General features: G+C 47.1%; 1 protein-coding gene across 27 annotated transcripts in view; it reads right to left on the bottom strand.

Moving 5' to 3' along the window:
- Window positions 1-2,048: 2,048 nt before the first annotated feature.
- R3hdm2 (R3H domain containing 2) overlaps window positions 2,049-24,162 on the bottom strand; it is a 122,898-nt gene continuing 100,784 nt past the window's right edge. For 17 of the 27 annotated variants that reach the window (XM_075954854.1, XM_075954827.1, XM_075954842.1 and 14 more), the window contains 6 exons: window positions 23,736-23,836; window positions 8,855-9,024; window positions 7,090-7,237; window positions 5,250-5,347; window positions 4,870-4,954; window positions 2,500-3,488 (listed from right to left, as the gene is read on the bottom strand). In XM_075954854.1, coding sequence (XP_075810969.1) covers window positions 3,148-3,488; window positions 4,870-4,954; window positions 5,250-5,347; window positions 7,090-7,237; window positions 8,855-9,024; window positions 23,736-23,836 — 943 coding nt within the window. In that variant the 3' untranslated portion in view covers window positions 2,500-3,147. Of the gene's footprint in view, window positions 3,489-4,869; window positions 4,955-5,249; window positions 5,348-7,089; window positions 7,238-8,854; window positions 9,025-23,735; window positions 23,837-24,162 lie in introns of all 27 variants that reach the window. The other 10 variants (XM_075954839.1, XM_075954831.1, XM_075954843.1 and 7 more) reach the window with 2 other exon arrangements.

The following is a 24,162-nucleotide window of genomic DNA, read 5'->3' as shown; positions in this document are numbered from 1 at the left end:
TCCTGGAACTTGCTTTGTAGAGCAGGCTGGCCTCAAATTCACAGAGATCCGCCTGCCCCTGCCTCCCGGGTGCTGGGAGCTGAGAAGAGGGTGTGAATCAGAACTCAGTCAACCACGCGAGACTGCATCATACTCCACAGCCGAGCAGAGTATGGTGAACTACTGAGCTTCTTTCTCACATGCACAGGGCACCTCTTTCCCCTAAAATTCTATCCTCAAGGAGAGGAGACTGTAAGAGTTACTAAAAAAGATGGCAAAACCCAAAAGCTATGGACCTGGAGAAATGACACAGCTTCTCGCCCAGAGGACCTGGGTTGTTCTGGGCGCCCACACATCAGCTGTCTGTAACTCTAGTTCTGAAGGCTCCACACCTTCTTCTGGCCTGTGTAGGCATCAAGCACACACAGAGTGCACATATATACACATGTGGGCAAACCACTTATATTATAAAAATAGTCAAAGGAGCAGATGACAGTTGACCCTGGGCATTTGGCCGCTGTCTGTGGTCTTCTCTTTCTGAATGCACGCAGGAGCGCAGGGGTGTGGTCTGAGAACTCTTCAGTCAGTTCTTTCCTGCCACATCATGGTATGCAGGAACTGAAGCAGATGAGGCTTGCATACAGCACCTCTTCTGCTATTAGCCAACCTCACCAACCCAGTTGCCTTCTATAGAAGGGTTAATTCAAGCATACATTCACACACAGAGAGAGAAAAAGAGTGCTGGATGGCTCTGAGAGCTCCAATGTCCCTGCTGTTTGGCCGTAAATATATATAATTATATACATATATTTTGGTTTTCTGAGACAGGGTTTCTCTGTAGCTTTGGAACCTGTCCTGGAACTAGCTCTTGTAGATCCGCCTGCCTCTGCCTCCCGAGTGCTGGGATTAAAGGCGTGTGCCACCACTGCCCGGCTAACATTGACTTATATGTTTAAACTATGTGTTGTGTATCGCCTGACCTGAGCGGTGATCAAAGGACAACTTCCCAGAGTCAGTTCACCCCTCGTCTTGGGAGCAAGCATTTACCCACTTTGAAGGCCATAAAGTGAGTTTTTATCATCTGTAAATAATGTTCCCTCCCCCATGAGAACTGTATGCTCTAAAGTTCAAATAGCCAAGCCTTAGAGTTTTTTTTTTTTTTTTTTTTTAAAGACAGGGTTTCTCTGTGTAGCCCTGGATGCCCTGATACTCACTCTGTAGTGCCAGGCTGGCCTTGAACTCACAGAGATCCACCTGACTGCCTCCCGAGTGCTGGGATTAAAGACACACACCATCACCACCTGGCAGTTTTAACCATTTTAATTGAAATTCCACCTCTCAACTCTTGATAGTCCCATAGGGGCTGACAGGTTAGGGGAAGGTTACATTCTCAGGCACAGCTTTCTCTAGTCTGTGTGTGAGCTATGACATGGCTGCAAAATCCTGGAGGACAGCCAAGTCAAGGTTGCAATGGAGTGTGGATTTTGTTTGTTTTTAAGAAAGTTGCAGGGGGCTGGAGAGATGGCTCAGAGGTTAAGAGCACTGCCTGCTCTTCCAAAGGTCCTGAGTTCAATTCCCAGCAACTACATGGTGGCTCACAACCATCTGTAATGGGGTCTGGTGCCCTCTTCTGGCCTGCAGGCATACAGACAGAGAGAATATTGTATACATAATAAATAAATATTAAAAAAAAGAAAGTTGCATTATGTAGCCCTGGTTGTTCTGGAACCTGCTATGTTCAAGCTGGTCTTAAACTCATAGAGTTTTGCTTGTCTGCTTCCTGAGCACTGTGATTACAGGATAGTATGTGTCACCATGCTCAAAACCGGAGTCCTGCCTCAAAACACACACACACACACACACACACACACACACACACACACACACACACACGGGGGGGGGGGAGAGTGCTGGATGGCTCTCAGCTCTCTAACGTCTCTGCTGTTGGGCTGTAGCACTGAGATGGCTTGAAGACTCTCCAGTCAACTCCACCTGCAAGTGGTGGTTTCTGTTTTCAGTTCTGTCAGCTGCAAGGAAGGTAAGTGTGCTACCTTGATACAGCTTGGCACTGCAAGTTCAGTTGGTTTTATTGTAAGCAACATCCATATGTGTTTCTGCCAAGAACCTAATGCTCTGCTTTTAGGATTAAAGGTGCCATTTCCCCATCCCTGAAGGGTGTGTCAGCAGACCAGGTGAACAGAAATGAGGCCAGTGTCTCGACCTGACTCGCCCGGCTCCACAGCAAGGCTATAATGGGCAAGAGGCCCCTCGGATATGGACACAAAGGCCCACAGGTGAGGAGGAGTGAGCCCGATGAAGGCAGCCTGCAGTCTGAGAATTGTGTGCAGGAAAGAGGAGGGGCAGGAAGGAAGAGGTTGGGAAAATCTCTGTGCACACACCAGGGAAATCATCCTAAACTACGAAAAACCCTTCCAGCAGTTGTGGAACTGGACCTGCTCAGAGCCTCTAACCCAACCCATACCAACTGTCAATAGAGAAACAGTGATTGATGCCCAGTGACAGGTTTTTGCTTTTTTTATATTTATAAACAAAACCAACCTCCCTCCCCAGCAACTCCCCGAACAAACAGAAACCAGATTAAATAAAATGTGCAGTGGACACCCCCAGCAAACACCTGTGTGTGCAATTGAATACTGTGTCTGTTACAGTGGCACAAACCTCAGACAAACAATGTACAGTGTTCTGGGGGTGGGGGTCCCAAGTTTTAACTCTGTGGGTTTTGGGGAGACAAGATGGGGGAAGTGAGAGAATGGGGAAATCAATGTACTTTTCTTAATTCTGTCCATATAAATATATTCATGAAGACCAGAGAGGAAAGGGGACTGGGACGGTGAGGAAACGGAGAAGAGGAGAGTGCGGGACCCTCTCAATTCTACTTGACCAAAAAATATGGAAGAAATCAATTCCATGGTGGGAGAAGAGATAAAAAAAATGGTAGCAGAGGATGGGAAGGAGAGGAAAACAGAAGGAACCAACAGGGAAAAGAGGGACCCATGGCAAGGAAGTGGAAAGGAGTCCCATGCCGGTGTGAGAATCTGTCTGCTTCTCTCTTCAGCCGTAAGGTGGCAGGCTCTGGCCCAGTCGGTCTGCCTGGGCTCCCTCTGCTTGGCCCCCACTCCTACCGTGCCAGTCCCTCCTGCCTTCCATTTATTGGGAGCTAGCTCGCTCCAGGATCCTCAGGTCGTAGTTCTTTTTGGCCACTCGAAGTTTGAAGCGACTCACAGAGTTGTTGAGGCGAAGGGAGGCATTCTGGGCGGCCAGCGGGCTGGGAAATACGGCCACTATGGTGTACAAGGCAGCGAGGTCCGAGTGGCGTCCATTCTCTGCAGTCCCACTGTTGTCCCCCCCTCCTGCACCAGGCAGCCCCTGAGCATCCTTAAGCCACTGGATCTTGGCGCCAGACATGGCAAGCTGGGTGAAGAGTTTGTCTGCCTCCGTCCGGGTGATTCCTTCAGGGAGGTCCGTCACCTCCAGCACTCTTCCCAGCACTGAGAGGGGAGGAGAGATGAAGGTTGTGAGACATGGAGCAAGGACTATACACAGTGGCCTGGCAGAGCCACTGACCAAGCCTGTGTACAAAAAGCCCTCAAACTTCTACCTTCTCCATTTAGCCTCTCCAAATCAACCCAACTTAACCCCATGGAGACTCTGGGTGGGGGTCGGGGCAGCCACAAAGAAAAAAAACCTTCGTCTCTCTAACCCAGAGATATTCAGAAGGACTGAGAATTAAAACTTTGGGTTTCTGATCTGGGCACCTACAACTCCACTGCCTCCCAGGGTGTCAGTGCTGTGAAATGCAGTTCTGTTGGTGAGACGCTTGGTGGGTCAGCCTGGAGTAAGATCCACAGTTCCCTCCCCTCCATAGGCTGTTCTCAACAACAGTTCCCTCCCCTCCATAGGCTGGTCTCAACAACAGTTCCCCTCCATCCCATAGGCTGTTCTCAACAACAGTTCCCTCCCCTCCATAGGCTGTTCTCAACAACAGTTCCCTCCCCTCCATAGGCTGGTCTCAACAACAGTTCCCCTCCATAGGCTGGCCTCAACAACAGTTCCCCTCCATAGGCTGGCCTCAACAACAGTTCCCCTCCATAGGCTGGTCTCAACAACAGTTCCCCTCCATAGGCTGGTCTCAACAACAGTTCCCCTCCATGGGCTGGTCTCAACAACAGTTCCCTTCCATAGGCTGGTCTCAACAACAGTTCCCTCCCTTCCATAGGCTGGTCTCAACAACAGTTCCCTCTCTTCCATAGGCTGGCCTCAACAACAGTTCCCCTCCATCCCATAGGCTGGTCTCAACAACAGTTCCCTCTCTTCCATAGGCTGGCCTCAACAACAGTTCCCCTCCATCCCATAGACTGGTCTCAACAACAGTTCCCTCCCTTCCATAGGATGGCCTCAACAGAGACTTCCCGTCCCTTTCTCTCCTTTAGGCAACAGCTGCAGAACGTGGACTTTTTTTTTTTTTTTTTTTTTTTGAGACAGGGTTTCTCTGTGGCTTTGGAGCCTGTCCTGGAACTAGCTCTGTAGACCAGGCTGGTCTCGAACTCACAGAGATCCGCCTGCCTCTGCCTCCCAAGTGCTGGGATTAAAGGCGTGCGCCACCATCGCCCGGCCTGAACGTGGACTCTTTTGCAAAGGCTTTGTATGCCTGGCATGGAAGGCCTGCGGTCTAGGGTGAGCAAAGGGAGGTGTCCTAGATCAGGACACAGCTGCTCCATCACTGCTCTGACAGTGTCTAGGATACTCAGCCTCAAGACACACACACTTCATACAGTTTGTGGGCAAAGATGACTCTATTCCCTCATAGTTCCCCTCACTCCATGCCAGTTTTCCCACTATACTGGGGTGGCAATGAGACCGGCTACTCACCAACATCTGCTGTGCCCAGGTCAGTGGAGGCAGACTTGAGCGCTTGCCTCTTGCCTCGGTTTCCGTGCTTCAGTCCGCTCTGTCCCTTCAACATCAAACACAACTCTCATCCCAAGGGAACAACACTTATCGCTTTGGGTCCCAATGTCTGCCCCTGAGGACCCTACCTCCCCAGGGAGTGGCAACTGAGACATAAAGCCTCTCCCTCTTGGCCCTGAGGTGGGAGCCATGAGCACAGGAGTCAGGGAAAACTCCTTTTGCTTTGTCCATACTGTGTTTTCTCCTGTGTCCACCCAACTGGTTGAAGCTGATGGCTCACAGACGGGGGCCCAGATGAGAAGGGAAGGAAGTCTGAAGCCCCCAATGATGGATATGCTCACCTGGTGCACGGTGTAAGTTGACTGGCCATGGAGCAAGGGAGGGCAGATGGACAGATTGTATTGTAATGGCTGACCCAATAGGGAATAGCGCCCATCACCTAGGGGTAACAACAGGTGCTTTAGGAGTTGGAGTTTCACGGTATGTCTATTATGAGACTTCAAGGGGCTTTGGTGAGAAATAGCAACAATACATATTGTTTCTACCTACCTTTGCTATGATGGGAGTACCTGTAACTAATTTAAGAGTTGTGGTACCCTATGTGGTAGCACACACCTTTAATCCCAGCACTCGGCAGAGGCAGGCAGATCTGCTTGGTCTCCATGGAGAGTTCCAGGACAGCCATAGCTACATAGTAAGACCCTGTCTCAGAAAAACAAAACAAAACGAAGAGCTGTGTGTCTTCCTAAACTCTTAGTAGGGCTTTAGATCACTTCACCTGGAGTTCTGTCCATCAGAGACCCTAGGGAAATGGTCAAGGGAGTCAGGTGTAATGGTACATGCCTGCTATTCTAGCACTTGGGAGACTGAGGCCAGCCCGGCACAGTGAGAGTCTCAAGAAAAGGGAAATGGCTGAGGAAGAACCTCGAGCCTTACTAATGCCTTCATCTCCTCTACGGTTGCCCTCATCTCCAGGCGCTCAAGCTTCTGCCCACGGGAGAGGCAGTGCAGAGTGGCGGTGGGAAAGAGAACACACTCAGAACTGATGCCAGCCAACACACGGACTCTAACGGGAAATGGCGGTGCTGGGGTTCCTCTCTTCGGTGTTGTTGAACAGCTAAATGAACACGGTGTGTAGAACACTTGCACAAGGCCTGGGACAAACTGAGTGTCGTGAAGCTTACTACTCACAGAATGATTCATTTAGGAATATTTCAAAGTTTTAAACATCTTATTTTTAGATTACTTGTGACAGACAAAGCAAAAAGCAACAAGACTATTTCCATCTTATGCATGTTTATCCCCATTTTAGGGATGAGAAAATTAAAATCTACTTCTAAGTTTTAGTAACTTGTTCAACATCACAAATCTAGTTTGTCCTGGAACTGGAACCCAGAGCTTTAACTGAAAATCAGTGTTGCCTCTAAAGAATCACTCATCTTGGAGCTGGAGAGATGGTTCACCAGCTAAGAACACTTTCTGCTCCTGCGGAGCACATGGCTCCCAGCACCCACATCAGTATCTCACAACTGTCCGTAACTCTAGTTCAAGATACACATAAACTCACATAGGCACACACATAAATAATACTTTTCTTGTTCATTTGTGTTTTGTTTTTCAAGACAGGGTTTCTCTGCAGCTTTGGAGCCTGTCCTGGAACTAGCTCTTGTAGACCAGGCTGGCCTCGAACTCACAGAGATCCACCTGCCTTTGCCTCCTGAGTGCTGGGATTGAAGGCATGTGCCACCATCGCCTAACTAAAAAATAAAATTTTGTAAATATTTTCTTTTCTTTCTTTCCTGAGACAGGGTTCCTCTGTGTAACAGCTCTAGCTGTTCTGGAACTTGCTTTGTAGATCGAGCTGGCCTCAAATTTGGCGATGGCACACCACCCACCTAGAAACTCTGAAGCAGACAGCCCCACACTGTTCTGATGCAGCTCACATCCCCAGCTCTCTGGTCCAGCACTGCTGCTGGGCTGCATTCTTTTCCAGTGGAAAGGGAATTTCTTTCCTCTCTTTCCTCCACTTGGGAGCAGACAGCCAGTGTGTGCAGGAGGCTGGAGCAACAGGAGGGTGGGTGTCCTCTGCTGTGGTGGCAGCTCTACTGCCCACCCGCTGCTACCCTGGGATGGACGGTGAGTGTAAGGTCCACAGCAGCCCACCTCCACCTAACTCCCTACCCTGTGCAGGACCCCCAGCCCGGGGGAATGGCGTGAGGACAGGCAGGGGACCAAGTCCAGTGCAGACGTTGCTGAGGCTGGTGACAGGAGAGGGTGCTGGAGACTGGGTAGGAGATGTGACGGGGCTGTTGCCCAATTGTGCGTTGGCCTGTGAAAGAGAAGAGCACATGTCACTCCCTCCCTCTCTCTTTCACACGCACACTCACCTTGGTGTGTCCCAGGGCCTCCAATTTACTACTCTCAAGAAACAAGGAGTCTTGTATCAACTGCCCAAAGCCAGATTGCTGTCCAAAGCATCTTCCTGTTCCCTAGTTTGTGTTGCTATAACTATCCTTATTTCTAGCATGAGAGATCAAACCCAGGGCTTCAGCTGTGCTGGGCAAGCACCAAAGCACTCACCTGCCTGATAGCCCAAGTTTGTATTCTTAGTATCCACTTTCGATAAACCACTCCCTTGTTTTGTCTGTGTAGGAGGCACAGCTTAAAGAAAGTATTAGAGAAACCAGATTCTTCAAAAGAAGAAAATGACTGACGTCTGATCACCTGGAAGGCTGGAGTGGGTTCTGTATGACCCCCTGGTGATCTTGTGCTATTCTACAGAGTCAGCCTTCCTGGATCTCCAATATCCTGAGCACTGTTTAGGCCCTCACCCCGGACCTTGTCTTTCAGTGACTCTAACCATCCTTTAAAAAGGCTCCATGTGCCTCCCCCATCGGCAGAACCTGTCCTTATGCTCATTACAGACTCTTTCTCCTAAGGTCCTTGCCCTGAGCACTGTTCATCAGTCAACAGAACTCACTCTTATTTATTGTAAAGGTCACAGGTGCTTGCTACCCAGCCTGGGAGTTTACACGCGGCTATACCTAAATCTCTGTTGTGGTAACTGCCATGCAGAAACCTCTTCCCTAAGTTTTACTTTATTATTTTTTTTAATATTTATTATTTATTATGTATACAATATTCTTTCTCTGTGTATGCTTGCAGGCCAGAAGAGGGCACCAGACCTCATTACAGATGGTTGTGAGCCACCATGTGGTTGCCGGGAATTGAACTCAGGACCTTTCGAAGAGCAGGCAATGCTCTTAACCTCTGAGCCATCTCTCCAGCCCCCTAAGTTTTACTGTGTTTAATTTTGTAAGAAAAATAAACCCTGAGGTCAAACTCTGGATGTTCTGACCCAGTGCTTGAAAAAGTGGTTTTGACTCGAGTTTCATTCTTCACCTTGCTCAGATCGTTTCCTGCAGGCTGTGAAGCTTGTGGGGTCCCTGACATATATGTACATGTTTGTGTATGTACATGTATATATGCATATCTGTGAAGGTCATGCTAGAGGTCAATTTTGGGTATTATTTTTTTTGTTTTGCTTTTTTTTGGGGGGGGGGCAAGGTTTCTCTGTGTAGCTCTGGCTGTCCTGAAACTCACTCTGTAGACCAGGCTGGCCTCGAACACACAGAGATCCGCTTGTCTCTACCTCCTGCGTACTGATGTTAAAGGTGTGCGCCACTACCGCCCAGCTTGGATACTGTCCTGTAGATGCCATCTACCCCAGCCCAGAACCGCATATGCACAAGGCTTGAGGTCAACAACTGAGCAACACTCATCCCAGGATTCTCCATTTTAAACATGCTCTAAGCATGGTCTGATGTCCTGGAAAGAGGATACACTTTGATATTCTCATGTTTCTCCAGCTAAAGATCCAGAGAAACTATAAATGAGGTGTGCAATGATATAAGGTTTCTTCCTAAGACAAGAGTGAAGGACTTACCTGGGGATTACCTTCAGGACTATACAGGTCCCCAGGCTTCTGACCTCGCTGGTCCACATTGTAATATTTGCAGTGACTCCACTGGACCATAGATGGATTCTGGGGGGTCTGAGGTCCATTAGGGACATTCAGTTGCATGACCACCACACCTGGTCCAGAAGGTGACACTCCTGAGTAGCACAAAGAAAGCAGTTGTTGGGAATTCAAACTATTCTGGGAGCACAGTTAACTCTGAGTGGAAAGCCAGCAGCAAACCCACCCACTTGCTTCAGGGCCACTCCAACTGTGTCTTGCCAGGCATCTGAGATGGCTTCTGATCTGGCCTCAGACTCTCTCCCCAACCAGTGGAAGTTTGAGTGGAAGAGAGATGAGACCAGATGCCAATATTCTCCTGCCCTTCACCTGGTGGGGCAGTTTGTTATGATTGTCAGAAAAACCACTCCACTGGTCAAAACTGAGTATTCCCAAATACCCAGGTCAGACTGCTGAAATGTCTGCACACAGCATGAGCTCTAGTCTAGGGTGTGGTCCAGGGCTGCTGATATAAGCAAGTTTTTCTGGAAAGGACTGAGGGTAAGCCAGCAAAGTTGAATTGCTCTGGAGAAGATGAATGCTCACAGCTTCACTAAGTGGACCCACAAAGTACTCTGTGGTCACCAGCTGGTGAAGGGAGGAACCATTCCAGTAGAGGGCACAGTTTGTAGACATGAGGTGCTAAGATATAACCACATTGCAGGAAAAACACTAAGAGATAAGAAGCGTCTTTAACAAGCATTTATTGCTATGCGCCAGTCCTTCCTCCTTCCACTGCACACTGAGTGTACAACAAACAAGCCTGGTCACTGTCCCCCTAGAAAGGACAGTTTATTAACAACTCGGACGTTAAGCAAAGAGTTGAGAGCAGAGTCTGAGGTGCATTCTGGAAGGATATTTGGACTCTATCCTGGAGATGCTGAGATAGGACTGGTACTTTGTAGAGCTTACCTTATACTTACACTGGATAACAAGGTGATAAAGGGAGGGGACTAGTGTAGGAAAACTGAGACAGGAGGGTAGCCAGAAAGATGATGGCAGGGCCAGAACCTTCTGAAGGCTATACTGGCAATTTAGCCAATATAGCACAGCTGGATATGACTGTGAGGTTCTGGTACTGTAGCCAGATAGTTTTTTCTACTGACAAGGTGGAGGAGGGAAAGGTCCAATCTTCCTTGTGGAAAAAGAAGGTTGAGTCAGGGAGAAGCAGTTTGATGGACAGTCCCCACTGGGAGGAACAGGGAGGGCTCTGGTTCTACATAGGGGATTACACAGCGTGATAGTTTTCTTCTGACCTTTCAGGCCGTATTCTTGCTGGGGCTGAGCTGGCGTGGATAGTGGTGAAAAAATGGGATTACCAGCTCAGAAGCTGCAATGCTGCGCTTTTCATGGTCTGGTACTTTGGGGCTGCCATTGCCTCTACGATGGGAAATGCTACAGTCTCTGGGTACTAGCCATGCTGGAAGGAGAGTGCTTGCTCAGGTAGTATTGGTCATAGTTCAGTAAAAGAAAAAAGACAGGAGGTCTCAGAGAGCAATCTGATCCGTTTCTCTGGCCAATTTGCGTATCCCACTATCTAGGGTTTATTAAATCAGAGAGCACGAATAGTTAGTGCAATAGGCTGCTATCTTCCTATGCCCTGCTCCAAAGCGAGCAACACATTCATCAGTGTGGCTGGCAGAGGGCCATGGGACATCACAGTGTGGTGCCCTGTGCATCCCTAACAACTCTCCTTTACTACAGCTGCTCGGGCTCCCTGGCTTCATATCAGCACTCTACCACCCTCTACCAACAACACTGCAACTGACTTTATTCAAACTCCTCAATGCACCCAAGGGGCCACCACAAAAATAATCAAATCTACAGCTTTTCTAGAGGCAGCTCATAATCAGAGCCTAACGCCCTGGGCTAGGGAAGGTGGGCACAGGCGGGACAGAGGAAGCATCTCCTAATACCAACACAGACATAAGGAGCTATCGGGAGCTCAAGGCGAGGAAGAAAAAGAAGTCCTTATATTATCTTCTCTGATGCCAGCAACAACAATAAAATACAGCCAGGAGTCTTAGCTGCAGCCTCTGCTCTCAACTCTCCATACTCAGTCCTCCCCCGCTGGCCTGGAGCACTGTTCCTTCACTCAACCGAGGACACAGCACTCAACTGATGAGCTGATTTTATGCTTCTCCTCGAGCCAAAAGCAGGTGGCATCTGTTAACTGCTGAACCGTCCCTACTTCTTAATGGACATGGCCAAAAAAAAAAAAATTCCACTGCCCAGTGATAGCACTTCCCTGTCACCGGGCTGGGGAAGGAGCCTGGGCTGAGAGCGGGCGGAAGAGGGAAAAGGGGGCTGAATAAGGAAATCAATTTCAGCTTGAGAGCTAAGAAAGGAGAGGGGACATGTGAATGGCTTTTTAAGTGGCATCATTAAACCTGGGCAGAAAGGTCGATTGGGCAGAGCAAACCACATAAATACAAGCAGATGACATTTATGTCTGGCAGAATTGGTTTTCGCTTTTTGTTTAGATTTTTTTTTTTTTTTTAGATCACCGAGAGAGAAAACTGAAAACTGATAGGGCTTCTTCCTTACCATCAGGGACCAAATCTATGGAAAAGAAATGAAGTCAAAATCACAGGACAGAAATCAGTATCTTGGCTCCTCACCCCACCTTCTTTTTGTCAAGGGAGAGGAAGATCTTTCTGGAGCGGAGGAGAATATTCTCAGCTTTGAAACCCTTAGAAATGAGGCAGTAGAGGCTGAGAGGCTGTTCCCGTGTGCACTCCACACTGTCCGTGCTGCTGTGTCACCGTGAGGGAGCCTGTTGACAAGCCTCACTGCTCCCTCATGCTTGTGTGCATCTTCCCAAACAGAACCCGGTAAACCTCAGGGGACCCGAAAGCCATCATTTCAGTGGGAGACAAAGAGTTTCCTGGAGTTATGGTTTTATCTAGCATTATAGTGGCAGAATTAACGTTCAGGCCTAGAGGTGAACTGGTATTAATAAACCTCAACAGTTGTTCCGGGAACAGCCAATCCTAATCCCTGCCTTTATTTTTGGAAAAGTGACCAAGTTGCTACATGAGAGGAGGGTGGGGCGACCGTCCTCTGAGGGTGAGAGAGTGACTTTTGTGACTCACCTGCCAAGTTAGCAGGAACTAGAAAAGAAAGCGGAAGAAACACTTGTTTCTTTTTAAAAATTTCCTTAACTTCCATGAGCAGGTATTAACAATTTTAAATATTAATTGTCGAGGGAACATCATCTCCTAGTTAACATGGATAGGACAGAGGGTCTGGGTCCCACTGTCTGGGAAGGGTACAGGGCTGTCAGAAGCTTAGAACCTGTCTAGGGAAGAAAGGAGTTATAACTGGGGAAATTCCAAAGCAGTAAGGAAAACAGATGATGGAGAGGGTTGGGAAGGTCGAACTCTTTCCTTCTCCACCCTGGGCCTAGACCTCGGGTGATGCCAGTCTCCAGAACAAAAGATGTTTGAGTTGGCTTGGCACTGGGTTAAGTGAATAACACAAAATTATTTTCTGTTTCTTTGTGTTTGATCCAAAGATCCTTTATATTTGAACAACAGATACCAGAAACCAAAGAGATATAATAACATACCACAAAAAAATGTCAACAGCACACATAAAGCCTATCCTCTATGTCAACAGCACACACACAGCATATCCTCTATGTCAACAGCACACACACAGCATATCCTCTGTGTCAACAGCACACACAGCATATCCTCTATGTCAACAGCACACACACAGCATATCCTCTGTGTCAATAGCACACACAGCATATCCTCTATGTCAACAGCACACACAGCATATCCTCTATGTCAACAGCACACACAGCATATCCTCTATGTCAACAGCACACACACAGCATATCCTCTGTGTCAATAGCACACACAGCATATCCTCTATGTCAACAGCACACACAGCATATCCTCTATGTCAACAGCACACACAGCATATCCTCTATGTCAATAGCACACACACAGCATATCCTCTGTGTCAACAGCACACACAGCATATCCTCTATGTCAATAGCACACACACAGCATATCCTCTGTGTCAACAGCACACACAGCATATCCTCTATGTCAATAGCACACACACAGCATATCCTCTATGTCAACAGCACACACAGCATATCCTCTATGTCAACAGCACACACACAGTATATCCTCTATGTCAACAGCACACACAGCATATCCTCTGTGTCAACAGCACACACACAGCATATCCTCTATGTCAACAGCACACACACAGCATATCCTCTATGCACATGCACACACAGCATATCCTCTATGTCAACAGCACACACACAGCATATCCTCTATGTCAACAGCACACACAGCATATCCTCTATGTCAACAGCACACACACAGCATATCCTCTGTGTCAACAGCACACACACAGCATATCCTCTATGTCAACAGCACACACAACATATCCTCTATGTCAACAGCACACACAGCATATCCTCTATGTCAACAGCACACACAGCATATCCTCTGTGTCAACAGCACACACACAGCATATCCTCTGTGTCAACAGCACACACAGCCTATCCTCTATGTCAACAGCACACACAGCATATCCTCTATGTCAACAGCACACACACAGCATATCCTCTATGCACATGCACACACAGCATATCCTCTATGTCAACAGCACACACACAGCATATCCTCTGTGTCAACAGCACACACAGCATATCCTCTATGTCAACAGCACACACACAGCATATCCTCTATGTCAACAGCACACACAGCATATCCTCTATGTCAACAGCACACACACAGCATATCCTCTATGTCAACAGCACACACAGCATATCCTCTATGTCAACAGCACACACAGCATATCCTCTATGTCAACAGCACAACACAGCATATCCTCTGTGTCAACAGCACACACACAGCATATCCTCTATGTCAACAGCACACACAGCATATCCTCTATGTCAACAGCACACACAGCATATCCTCTATGTCAACAGCACACACAGCATATCCTCTGTGTCAACAGCACACACACAGCATATCCTCTGTGTCAACAGCACACACAGCCTATCCTCTATGTCAACAGCACACACACAGCATATCCTCTGTGTCAACAGCACACACAGCATATCCTCTATGTCAACAGCACACACACAGCATATCCTCTGTGTCAACAGCACACACACAGCATATCCTCTATGTCAACAGCACACACAGCATATCCTCTGTCAACAGCACACACAGCATATCCTCTGTGTCAACAGCACACACACAGCATATCCTCTATGTCAACAGCACACACACAGCATATCCTCTATGTCAACAGCACACACACAGCATATCCTCTGTGTCAACAGCACACACACAGCATATCCTCTGTGTCAACAGCACACACACAGCATATCCTCTATGTCAACAGCACACACACAGCATATCCTCTATGCACATGCACACACAGCATATCCTCTATGTCAACAGAACACACACAGCATATCCTCTGTGTCAACAGCACACACACAGCATATCCTCTATGCACATGCACACACAGCATATCCTCTATGTCAACAGCACACACACAGCATATCCTCTATGTCAACAGCACACACAGCATATCCTCTGTGTCAACAGCACACACACAGCATATCCTCTATGTCAACAGCACACACACAGCATATCCTCTATGCACATGCACACACAGCATATCCTCTATGTAAACAGCACACACACAGCATATCCTCTGTGTCAACAGCACACACACAGCATATCCTCTATGTCAACAGCACACACACAGCATATCCTCTATGTCAACAGCACACACACAGCATATCCTCTGTGTCAACAGCACACACAGCATATCCTCTGTGTCAACAGCACACACACAGCATATCCTCTGTGTCAACAGCACACACACAGCATATCCTCTATGTCAACAGCACACACACAGCATATCCTCTATGCACATGCACACACAGCATATCCTCTATGTCAACACACACACACAGCATATCCTCTATGCACATGCACACACACAGCATATCCTCTATGTTAACAGCACACACAGTATATCCTCTATGTCAACAGCACACACAGCATATCCTCTATGTCAACAGCACACACAGCATATCCTCTGTGTCAACAGCACACACACAGCATATCCTCTGTGTCAACAGCACACACACAGCATATCCTCTATGTCAACAGCACACACAGCATATCCTCTATGTCAACAGCACACACAGCATATCCTCTATGTCAACAGCACACACAGCATATCCTCTGTGTCAACAGCACACACACAGCATATCCTCTGTGTCAACAGCACACACACCCTATCCTCTATGTCAACAGCACACACAGCCTATCCTCTATGTCAACAGCACACACACAGCATATCCTCTGTGTCAACAGCACACACAGCATATCCTCTATGTCAACAGCACACACACAGCATATCCTCTGTGTCAACAGCACACACACAGCATATCCTCTATGTCAACAGCACACACAGCATATCCTCTGTCAACAGCACACACAGCATATCCTCTGTGTCAACAGCACACACACAGCATATCCTCTATGTCAACAGCACACACAGCATATCCTCTATGTCAACAGCACACACACAGCATATCCTCTGTGTCAACAGCACACACAGCATATCCTCTATGTCAACAGCACACACACAGCATATCCTCTGTGTCAACAGCACACACACAGCATATCCTCTATGTCAACAGCACACACACAGCATATCCTCTATGTCAACAGCACACACACAGCATATCCTCTATGTCAACAGCACACACAGCATATCCTCTGTGTCAACAGCACACACACAGCATATCCTCTGTGTCAACAGCACACACACAGCATATCCTCTATGTCAACAGCACACACACAGCATATCCTCTATGTCAACAGCACACACAGCATATCCTCTGTGTCAACAGCACACACACAGCATATCCTCTATGTCAACAGCACACACACAGCATATCCTCTATGTCAACAGCACACACACAGCATATCCTCTGTGTCAACAGCACACACACAGCATATCCTCTATGTCAACAGCACACACACAGCATATCCTCTGTGTCAACAGCACACACACAGCATATCCTCTAGGTCAACAGCACACACACAGCATATCCTCTATGTCAACAGCACACACACAGCATATCCTCTATGTCAACAGCACACACACAGCATATCCTCTGTGTCAACAGCACACACACAGCATATCCTCTATGTCAACAGCACACACACAGCATATCCTCTATGTCAACAGCACACACACAGCATATCCTCTATGTCAACAGCACACACACAGCATATCCTCTATGTCAACAGCACACACACAGCATATCCTCTGTGTCAACAGCACACACACAGCATATCCTCTATGTCAACAGCACACACACAGCATATCCTCTGTGTCAACAGCACACACACAGCATATCCTCTATGTCAACAGCACACACACAGCATATCCTCTATGTCAACAGCACACACAGCATATCCTCTGTGTCAACAGCACACACACAGCATATCCTCTGTGTCAACAGCAGACACACAGCATATCCTCTATGTCAACAGCACACACAGCATATCCTCTATGCACATGCACACACAGCATATCCTCTATGTCAACAGCACACACAGCATATCCTCTATGTCAACAGCACACACACAGCATATCCTCTATGTCAACAGCACACACACAGCATATCCTCTATGTCAACAGCACACACACAGCATATCCTCTATGTCAACAGCACACACACAGCATATCCTCTATGTCAACAGCACACACACAGCATATCCTCTGTGTCAACAGCACACACAGCATATCCTCTGTGTCAACAGCACACACACAGCATATCCTCTGTGTCAACAGCACACACACAGCATATCCTCTATGTCAACAGCACACACACAGCATATCCTCTATGCACATGCACACACAGCATATCCTCTATGTCAACAGAACACACACAGCATATCCTCTGTGTCAACAGCACACACACAGCATATCCTCTATGTCAACAGCACACACACAGCATATCCTCTATGCACATGCACACACAGCATATCCTCTATGTCAACAGCACACACACAGCATATCCTCTATGTCAACAGCACACACACAGCATATCCTCTATGTCAACAGCACACACACAGCATATCCTCTATGCACATGCACACACAGCATATCCTCTATGTAAACAGCACACACACAGCATATCCTCTGTGTCAACAGCACACACACAGCATATCCTCTATGTCAACAGCACACACACAGCATATCCTCTATGTCAACAGCACACACACAGCATATCCTCTGTGTCAACAGCACACACAGCATATCCTCTGTGTCAACAGCACACACACAGCATATCCTCTGTGTCAACAGCACACACACAGCATATCCTCTATGTCAACAGCACACACACAGCATATCCTCTATGCACATGCACACACAGCATATCCTCTATGTCAACACACACACACAGCATATCCTCTATGCACATGCACACACACAGCATATCCTCTATGTCAACAGCACACACAGTATATCCTCTATGTCAACAGCACACACACAGCATATCCTCTATGTCAACAGCACACACACAGCATATCCTCTATGTCAACAGCACACACACAGCATATCCTCTATGTCAACAGCACACACACAGCATATCCTCTATGTCAACAGCACACACACAGCATATCCTCTATGTCAACAGCACACACACAGCATATCCTCTATGTCAACAGCACACACACAGCATATCCTCTATGTCAACAGCACACACAGCATATCCTCTATGTCAACAGCACACACACAGCATATCCTCTATGCACATGCACACACACAGCATATCCTCTATGTCAACAGCACACACACAGCATATCCTCTATGTCAACAGCACACACAGCATATCCTCTATGCACATGCACACACAGCATATCCTCTATGTCAACAGCACACACACAGCATATCCTCTATGTCAACAGCACACACACAGCATATCCTCTATGTCAACAGCACACACACAGCATATCCTCTATGTCAACAGCACACACAGCATATCCTCTATGTCAACAGCACACACACAGCATATCCTCTGTGTCAACAGCACACACAGCATATCCTCTACGTCAACAGCACACACACAGCATATCCTCTGTGTCAATAGCACACACAGCATATCCTCTGTGTCAACAGCACACACAGCATATCCTCTGTGTCAACAGCACACACAGCATATCCTCTGTGTCAACAGCACACACAGCATATCCTCTGTGTCAACAGCACACACACAGCATATCCTCTGTGTCAGCAGCACACACACCATATCCTCTGTGTCAACAGCACACACACAGCATATCCTCTATGTCAACAGCACACACACAGCATATCCTCTATGTCAACAGCACACACACAGCATATCCTCTATGTCAACAGCACACACAGCATATCCTCTGTGTCAACAGCACACACACAGTATATCCTCTATGTCAACAGCACACACAGCATATCCTCTATGTCAACAGCACACACACAGCATATCCTCTGTGTCAACAGCACACACACAGCATATCCTCTATGTCAACAGCACACACAGCATATCCTCTATGTCAACAGCACACACACAGCATATCCTCTATGTCAACAGCACACACACAGCATATCCTCTATGTCAACAGCACACACACAGCATATCCTCTATGTCAACAGCACACACACAGCATATCCTCTATGCACATGCACACACAGCATATCCTCTATGTCAACAGAACACACACAGCATATCCTCTGTGTCAACAGCACACACACAGCATATCCTCTATGTCAACAGCACACACACAGCATATCCTCTATGTCAACAGCACACACACAGCATATCCTCTGTGTCAACAGCACACACAGCATATCCTCTATGTCAACAGCACACACAGCATATCCTCAATGTCAACAGCACACACAGCATATCCTCTATGTCAACAGCACACACAGCATATCCTCTATGTCAACAGCACACACAGCATATCCTCTATGTCAACAGCACACACAGCATATCCTCTGTGTCAACAGCACACACACAGCATATCCTCTATGTCAACAGCACACACAGCATATCCTCTGTGTCAACAGCACACACACAGCATATCCTCTGTGTCAACAGCACACACACAGCATATCCTCTATGTCAACAGCACACACAGCATATCCTCTGTGTCAACAGCACACACACAGCATATCCTTTATGCACATGCACACACACAGCATATCCTCTATGTCAACAGCACACACACAGCATATCCTCTATGTCAACAGCACACACACAGCATATCCTCTATGTCAACAGCACACACACAGCATATCCTCTATGTCAACAGCACACACAGCATATCCTCTATGTCAACAGCACACACACAGCATATCCTCTATGTCAACAGCACACACACAGCATATCCTCTGTGTCAACAGCACACACACAGCATATCCTCTGTGTCAACAGCACACACAGCATATCCTCTATGTCAACAGCACACACAGCATATCCTCTGTGTCAACAGCACACACACAGTATATCCTCTATGTCAACAGCACACACAGCATATCCTCTATGTCAACAGCACACACACAGCATATCCTCTGTGTCAACAGCACACACACAGCATATCCTCTATGTCAACAGCACACACAGCATATCCTCTATGTCAACAGCACACACACAGCATATCCTCAATGTCAACAGCACACACAGCATATCCTCTATGTCAACAGCACACACACAGCATATCCTCTGTGTCAACAGCACACACAGCATATCCTCTATGTCAACAGCACACACAGCATATCCTCTATGTCAACAGCACACACACAGCATATCCTCTATGTCAACAGCACACACACAGCATATCCTCTATGCACATGCACACACAGCATATCCTCTATGTCAACAGCACACACAGTATATCCTCTATTTCAACAGCACACACAGCATATCCTCTATGTCAACAGCACACACACAGCATATCCTCTATGTCAACAGCACACACACAGCATATCCTCTATGTCAACAGCACACACACAGCATATCCTCTATGTCAACAGCACACACACAGCATATCCTCTATGTCAACAGCACACACACAGCATATTCTCTATGTCAATAGCACACACAGCATATCCTCTATGTCAACAGCACACACACAGCATATCCTCTGTGTCAACAGCACACACAGCATATCCTCTGTGTCAACAGCACACACAGCATATCCTCTGTGTCAACAGCACACACACAGCATATCCTCTGTGTCAGCAGCACACACAGCATATCCTCTGTGTCAACAGCACACACAGCATATCCTCTGTGTCAACAGCACACACACAGCATATCCTTTATGTCAACAGCACACACACAAAATATCCTCTATGTCAACAGCACACACAGCATATCCTCTGTGTCAACAGCACACACACAGCATATCCTCTGTGTCAACAGCACACACACAGCATATCCTCTATGTCAACAGCACACACACAGCATATCCTCTATGTCAACAGCACACACAGCATATCCTCTGTGTCAACAGCACACACAGCATATCCTCTATGTCAACAGCACACACACAGCATATCCTCTGTGTCAACAGCACACACAGCATATCCTCTATGTCAACAGCACACACAGCATATCCTCTATGTCAACAGCACACACACAGCATATCCTCTATGTCAACAGCACACACACAGCATATCCTCTATGCACATGCACACACAGCATATCCTCTATGTCAACAGCACACACACAGCATATCCTCTATGTCAACAGCACACACAGCATATCCTCTATGTCAACAGCACACACAGCATATCCTCTATGTCAACAGCACACACACAGCATATCCTCTATGTCAACAGCACACACAGCATATCCTCTATGTCAACAGCACACACACAGCATATCCTCTATGTCAACAGCACACACAGCATATCCTCTATCAACAGCACACACACAGCATATCCTCTATGTCAACAGCACACACAGCATATCCTCTGTGTCAACAGCACACACACAGCATATCCTCTATGTCAACAGCACACACACAGCATATCCTCTATGTCAACAGCACACACACAGCATATCCTCTATGTCAACAGCACACACACAGCATATCCTCTATTTCAACAGCACACACAGCATATCCTCTGTGTCAACAGCACACACACAGCATATCCTCTGTGTCAACAGCTCACACACAGCATATCCTCTGTGTCAACAGCACACACACAGCATATCCTTTATGCACATGCACACACACAGCATATCCTCTATGTCAACAGCACACACACAGCATATCCTCTATGTCAACAGCACACACACAGCATATCCTCTATGTCAACAGCACACACACAGCATATCCTCTATGTCAACAGCACACACCGCATATCCTTTGTGTCAACAGCACACACACAGCATATCCTCTGTGTCAACAGCACACACACAGCATATCCTCTGTGTCAACAGCACACACACAGCATATCCTCTATGTCAACAGCACACACACAGCATATCCTCTATGTCAACAGCACACACACAGCATATCCTCTATGTCAACAGCACACACAGCATATCCTCTATGTCAACAGCACACACAGCATATCCTCTGTGTCAACAGCACACACACAGCATATCCTCTATGTCAACAGCACACACACAGCATATCCTCTATGTCAACAGCACACACAGCATATCCTCTATGTCAACAGCACACACACAGCATATCCTCTATGCACATGCACACACAGCATATCCTCTATGTCAACAGCACACACAGTATATCCTCTATGTCAACAGCACACACAGCATATCCTCTATTTCAACAGCACACACAGCATATCCTCTATGTCAACAGCACACACACAGCATATCCTCTATGTCAACAGCACACACACAGCATATCCTCTATGTCAACAGCACACACAGCATATCCTCTATGTCAACAGCACACACACAGCATATCCTCTATGTCAACAGCACACACAGCATATCCTCTATGTCAACAGCACACACAGCATATCCTCTGTGTCAACAGCACACACACAGCATATCCTCTATGCACATGCACACACAGCATATCCTCTATGTCAACAGCACACACAGCATATCCTCTATGTCAACAGCACACACACAGCCTATCCTCTATGTCAACAGCACACACACAGCATATCCTCTGTGTCAACAGCACACACAGCATATTCTCTGTGTCAACAGCACACACACAGCATATCCTCTGTGTCAACAGCACACACACAGCATATCCTCTATGCACATGCACACACACAGCATATCCTCTATGTCAACAGCACACACACAGCATATCCTCTATGTCAACAGCACACACAGCATATCCTCTGTGTCAACAGCACACACACAGCATATCCTCTGTGTCAACAGCACACACACAGCATATCCTCTATGTCAACAGCACACACACAGCATATCCTCTATGCACATGCACACATGGGTCTTAACAAACGGAGAAAATTCCCTGCAGTACTGAGCACCAACACAGTACATGGTACACAGTAATTTTGGAGAGTGGTTTCTACAATTTCCATATCCACTGAGAATTTCAAGGCCAAGTGCCCTTGGCAGACAGTAAGAAGGGACTGGAGCGTCCACTCATGTAATAAAAGAGTGGATGAATTTAAAGCCTTAGCTTTCAAGAGATCTGTGTTTGGTCTGGATGACGCCAGAGGTTATTTCACCTTAATAGATCATGTTTTATGAGCAACAGTAATTCTGTAATTGCCCCAAAGCATCTAACAGTGAGAGTGCAAAAAATCTTAGGAGAAAGAAAGTCCTTCATTCCAATTGGAAAAACCAGCCAAATGGCTCCCTTTCACCAGAAGAGGGCGCGCAGATATCCCCAAACAAAGTGAATGGGGATGGCCCGAGGGTGAATTACAGTTCAGAAATTCTGTCTCAAAAACAAGAAGAAGAAAGAAAAGAATAAAGATTCCTTTCCCAAAGCCCTGAAGCTTCTTTAGCTGTAGCGCATCAAGTGTTGGGAGGACTGGAAGGGAAACAAGCGAGGGCAATCAGCCTGGGTATGCTGGAGGACAGATGGAGGCCTACAGCTGTTTAGCATAAAGCCCATTTAGTTTCTGGATAGAAAGAAAGAGCACAAAGCCTCCTGAAAATCTGTTGTTGAAGATGCAGCTTACAGGGCACACAGTCAGAAGATCGGTCCTAGGACTATGATGACCTTTGGTAAGACGTTCTCTGGAGTCTTAGATTTCCTTATAGACTATGGTCAGAATAAAAACATCACAGTGGCCTGGCAGTGGTGGTACACGCCTTTAATCCCAACACTGGTCTACAGAGTGATTTCTAGGACAGCCAGAGCTAAACCTGTCTTGAAAAACCAAACCAAACCAAACCAAAATCACAATGTATATGAGTACACACCAAAATCTGCAAAATAGATCTATGGTGGGTTTAAAAAACATTTTCAACTTTTTTTTCATATTCCCAAGAGAAAAAGAAAAGCTGTCTAAAGGACAAATGAGTGCAGGCCACAGAGGTAAGGAAAAAACGCGGACACGAGCGCACATACACATGCAGGACCCAGAGATGTAGCTCAGACCCATCGTCCTTCTGTATCTACCTTCTGAGTGTTAGCACTAAGGCGTCGCACTCCACACTCACCAAGACGTAGGTCTTTGTGATGAGGTCACAGCTCACCTCTGAACCCTCCACTGCTTTACAATGTAAGCCTTCAGCAGGCCCAAGCTCTCTCCAGATTCTTTACCCCCTTACCTGAGTACTGCTGTGGCATCTGTGGTGGGCTGCAGGGAGAGGGCGACTGAGGCATCTGGTACTGCTCAGAGCCAGGAGGCTGCAGAAACCCCACAGAAGGGCTGGGAGGTGAGAAGAGAGGACTGGTAAGGAAGGGGGAGAAACATGGTTCCTGGCAAACAGCTGCTGCTCCCTAGGCCTCCCCTGTGGGAAGCAGAGGCAGCTACAAGCCATTCCCAGATCAATTTGCCATGCAATTTCTAAAATCATTCATCAGTTCAAACTTAATTATATATATTTGTACTTGATCATCTTTCAATTAGGAAGCTGCTAATCAGTGCTAAATACGGGATGAGAGCAGCACATGCTCTTCTCAACTGTGGGGAACACCAAACACACACGTGTGTACATACACAGAGCCAGGGTCAGACCCACAGTGCTAGGAAGA

The sequence above is a fragment of the Microtus pennsylvanicus genome, chromosome 20 (genome assembly GCF_037038515.1).
Source record: "Microtus pennsylvanicus isolate mMicPen1 chromosome 20, mMicPen1.hap1, whole genome shotgun sequence".
Classification (NCBI taxonomy): domain Eukaryota; kingdom Metazoa; phylum Chordata; class Mammalia; order Rodentia; family Cricetidae; genus Microtus; species Microtus pennsylvanicus.
The sequence above is the reverse complement of the archived record's forward strand: the minus strand, read 5'-3'. Positions and strand labels throughout refer to the sequence as shown.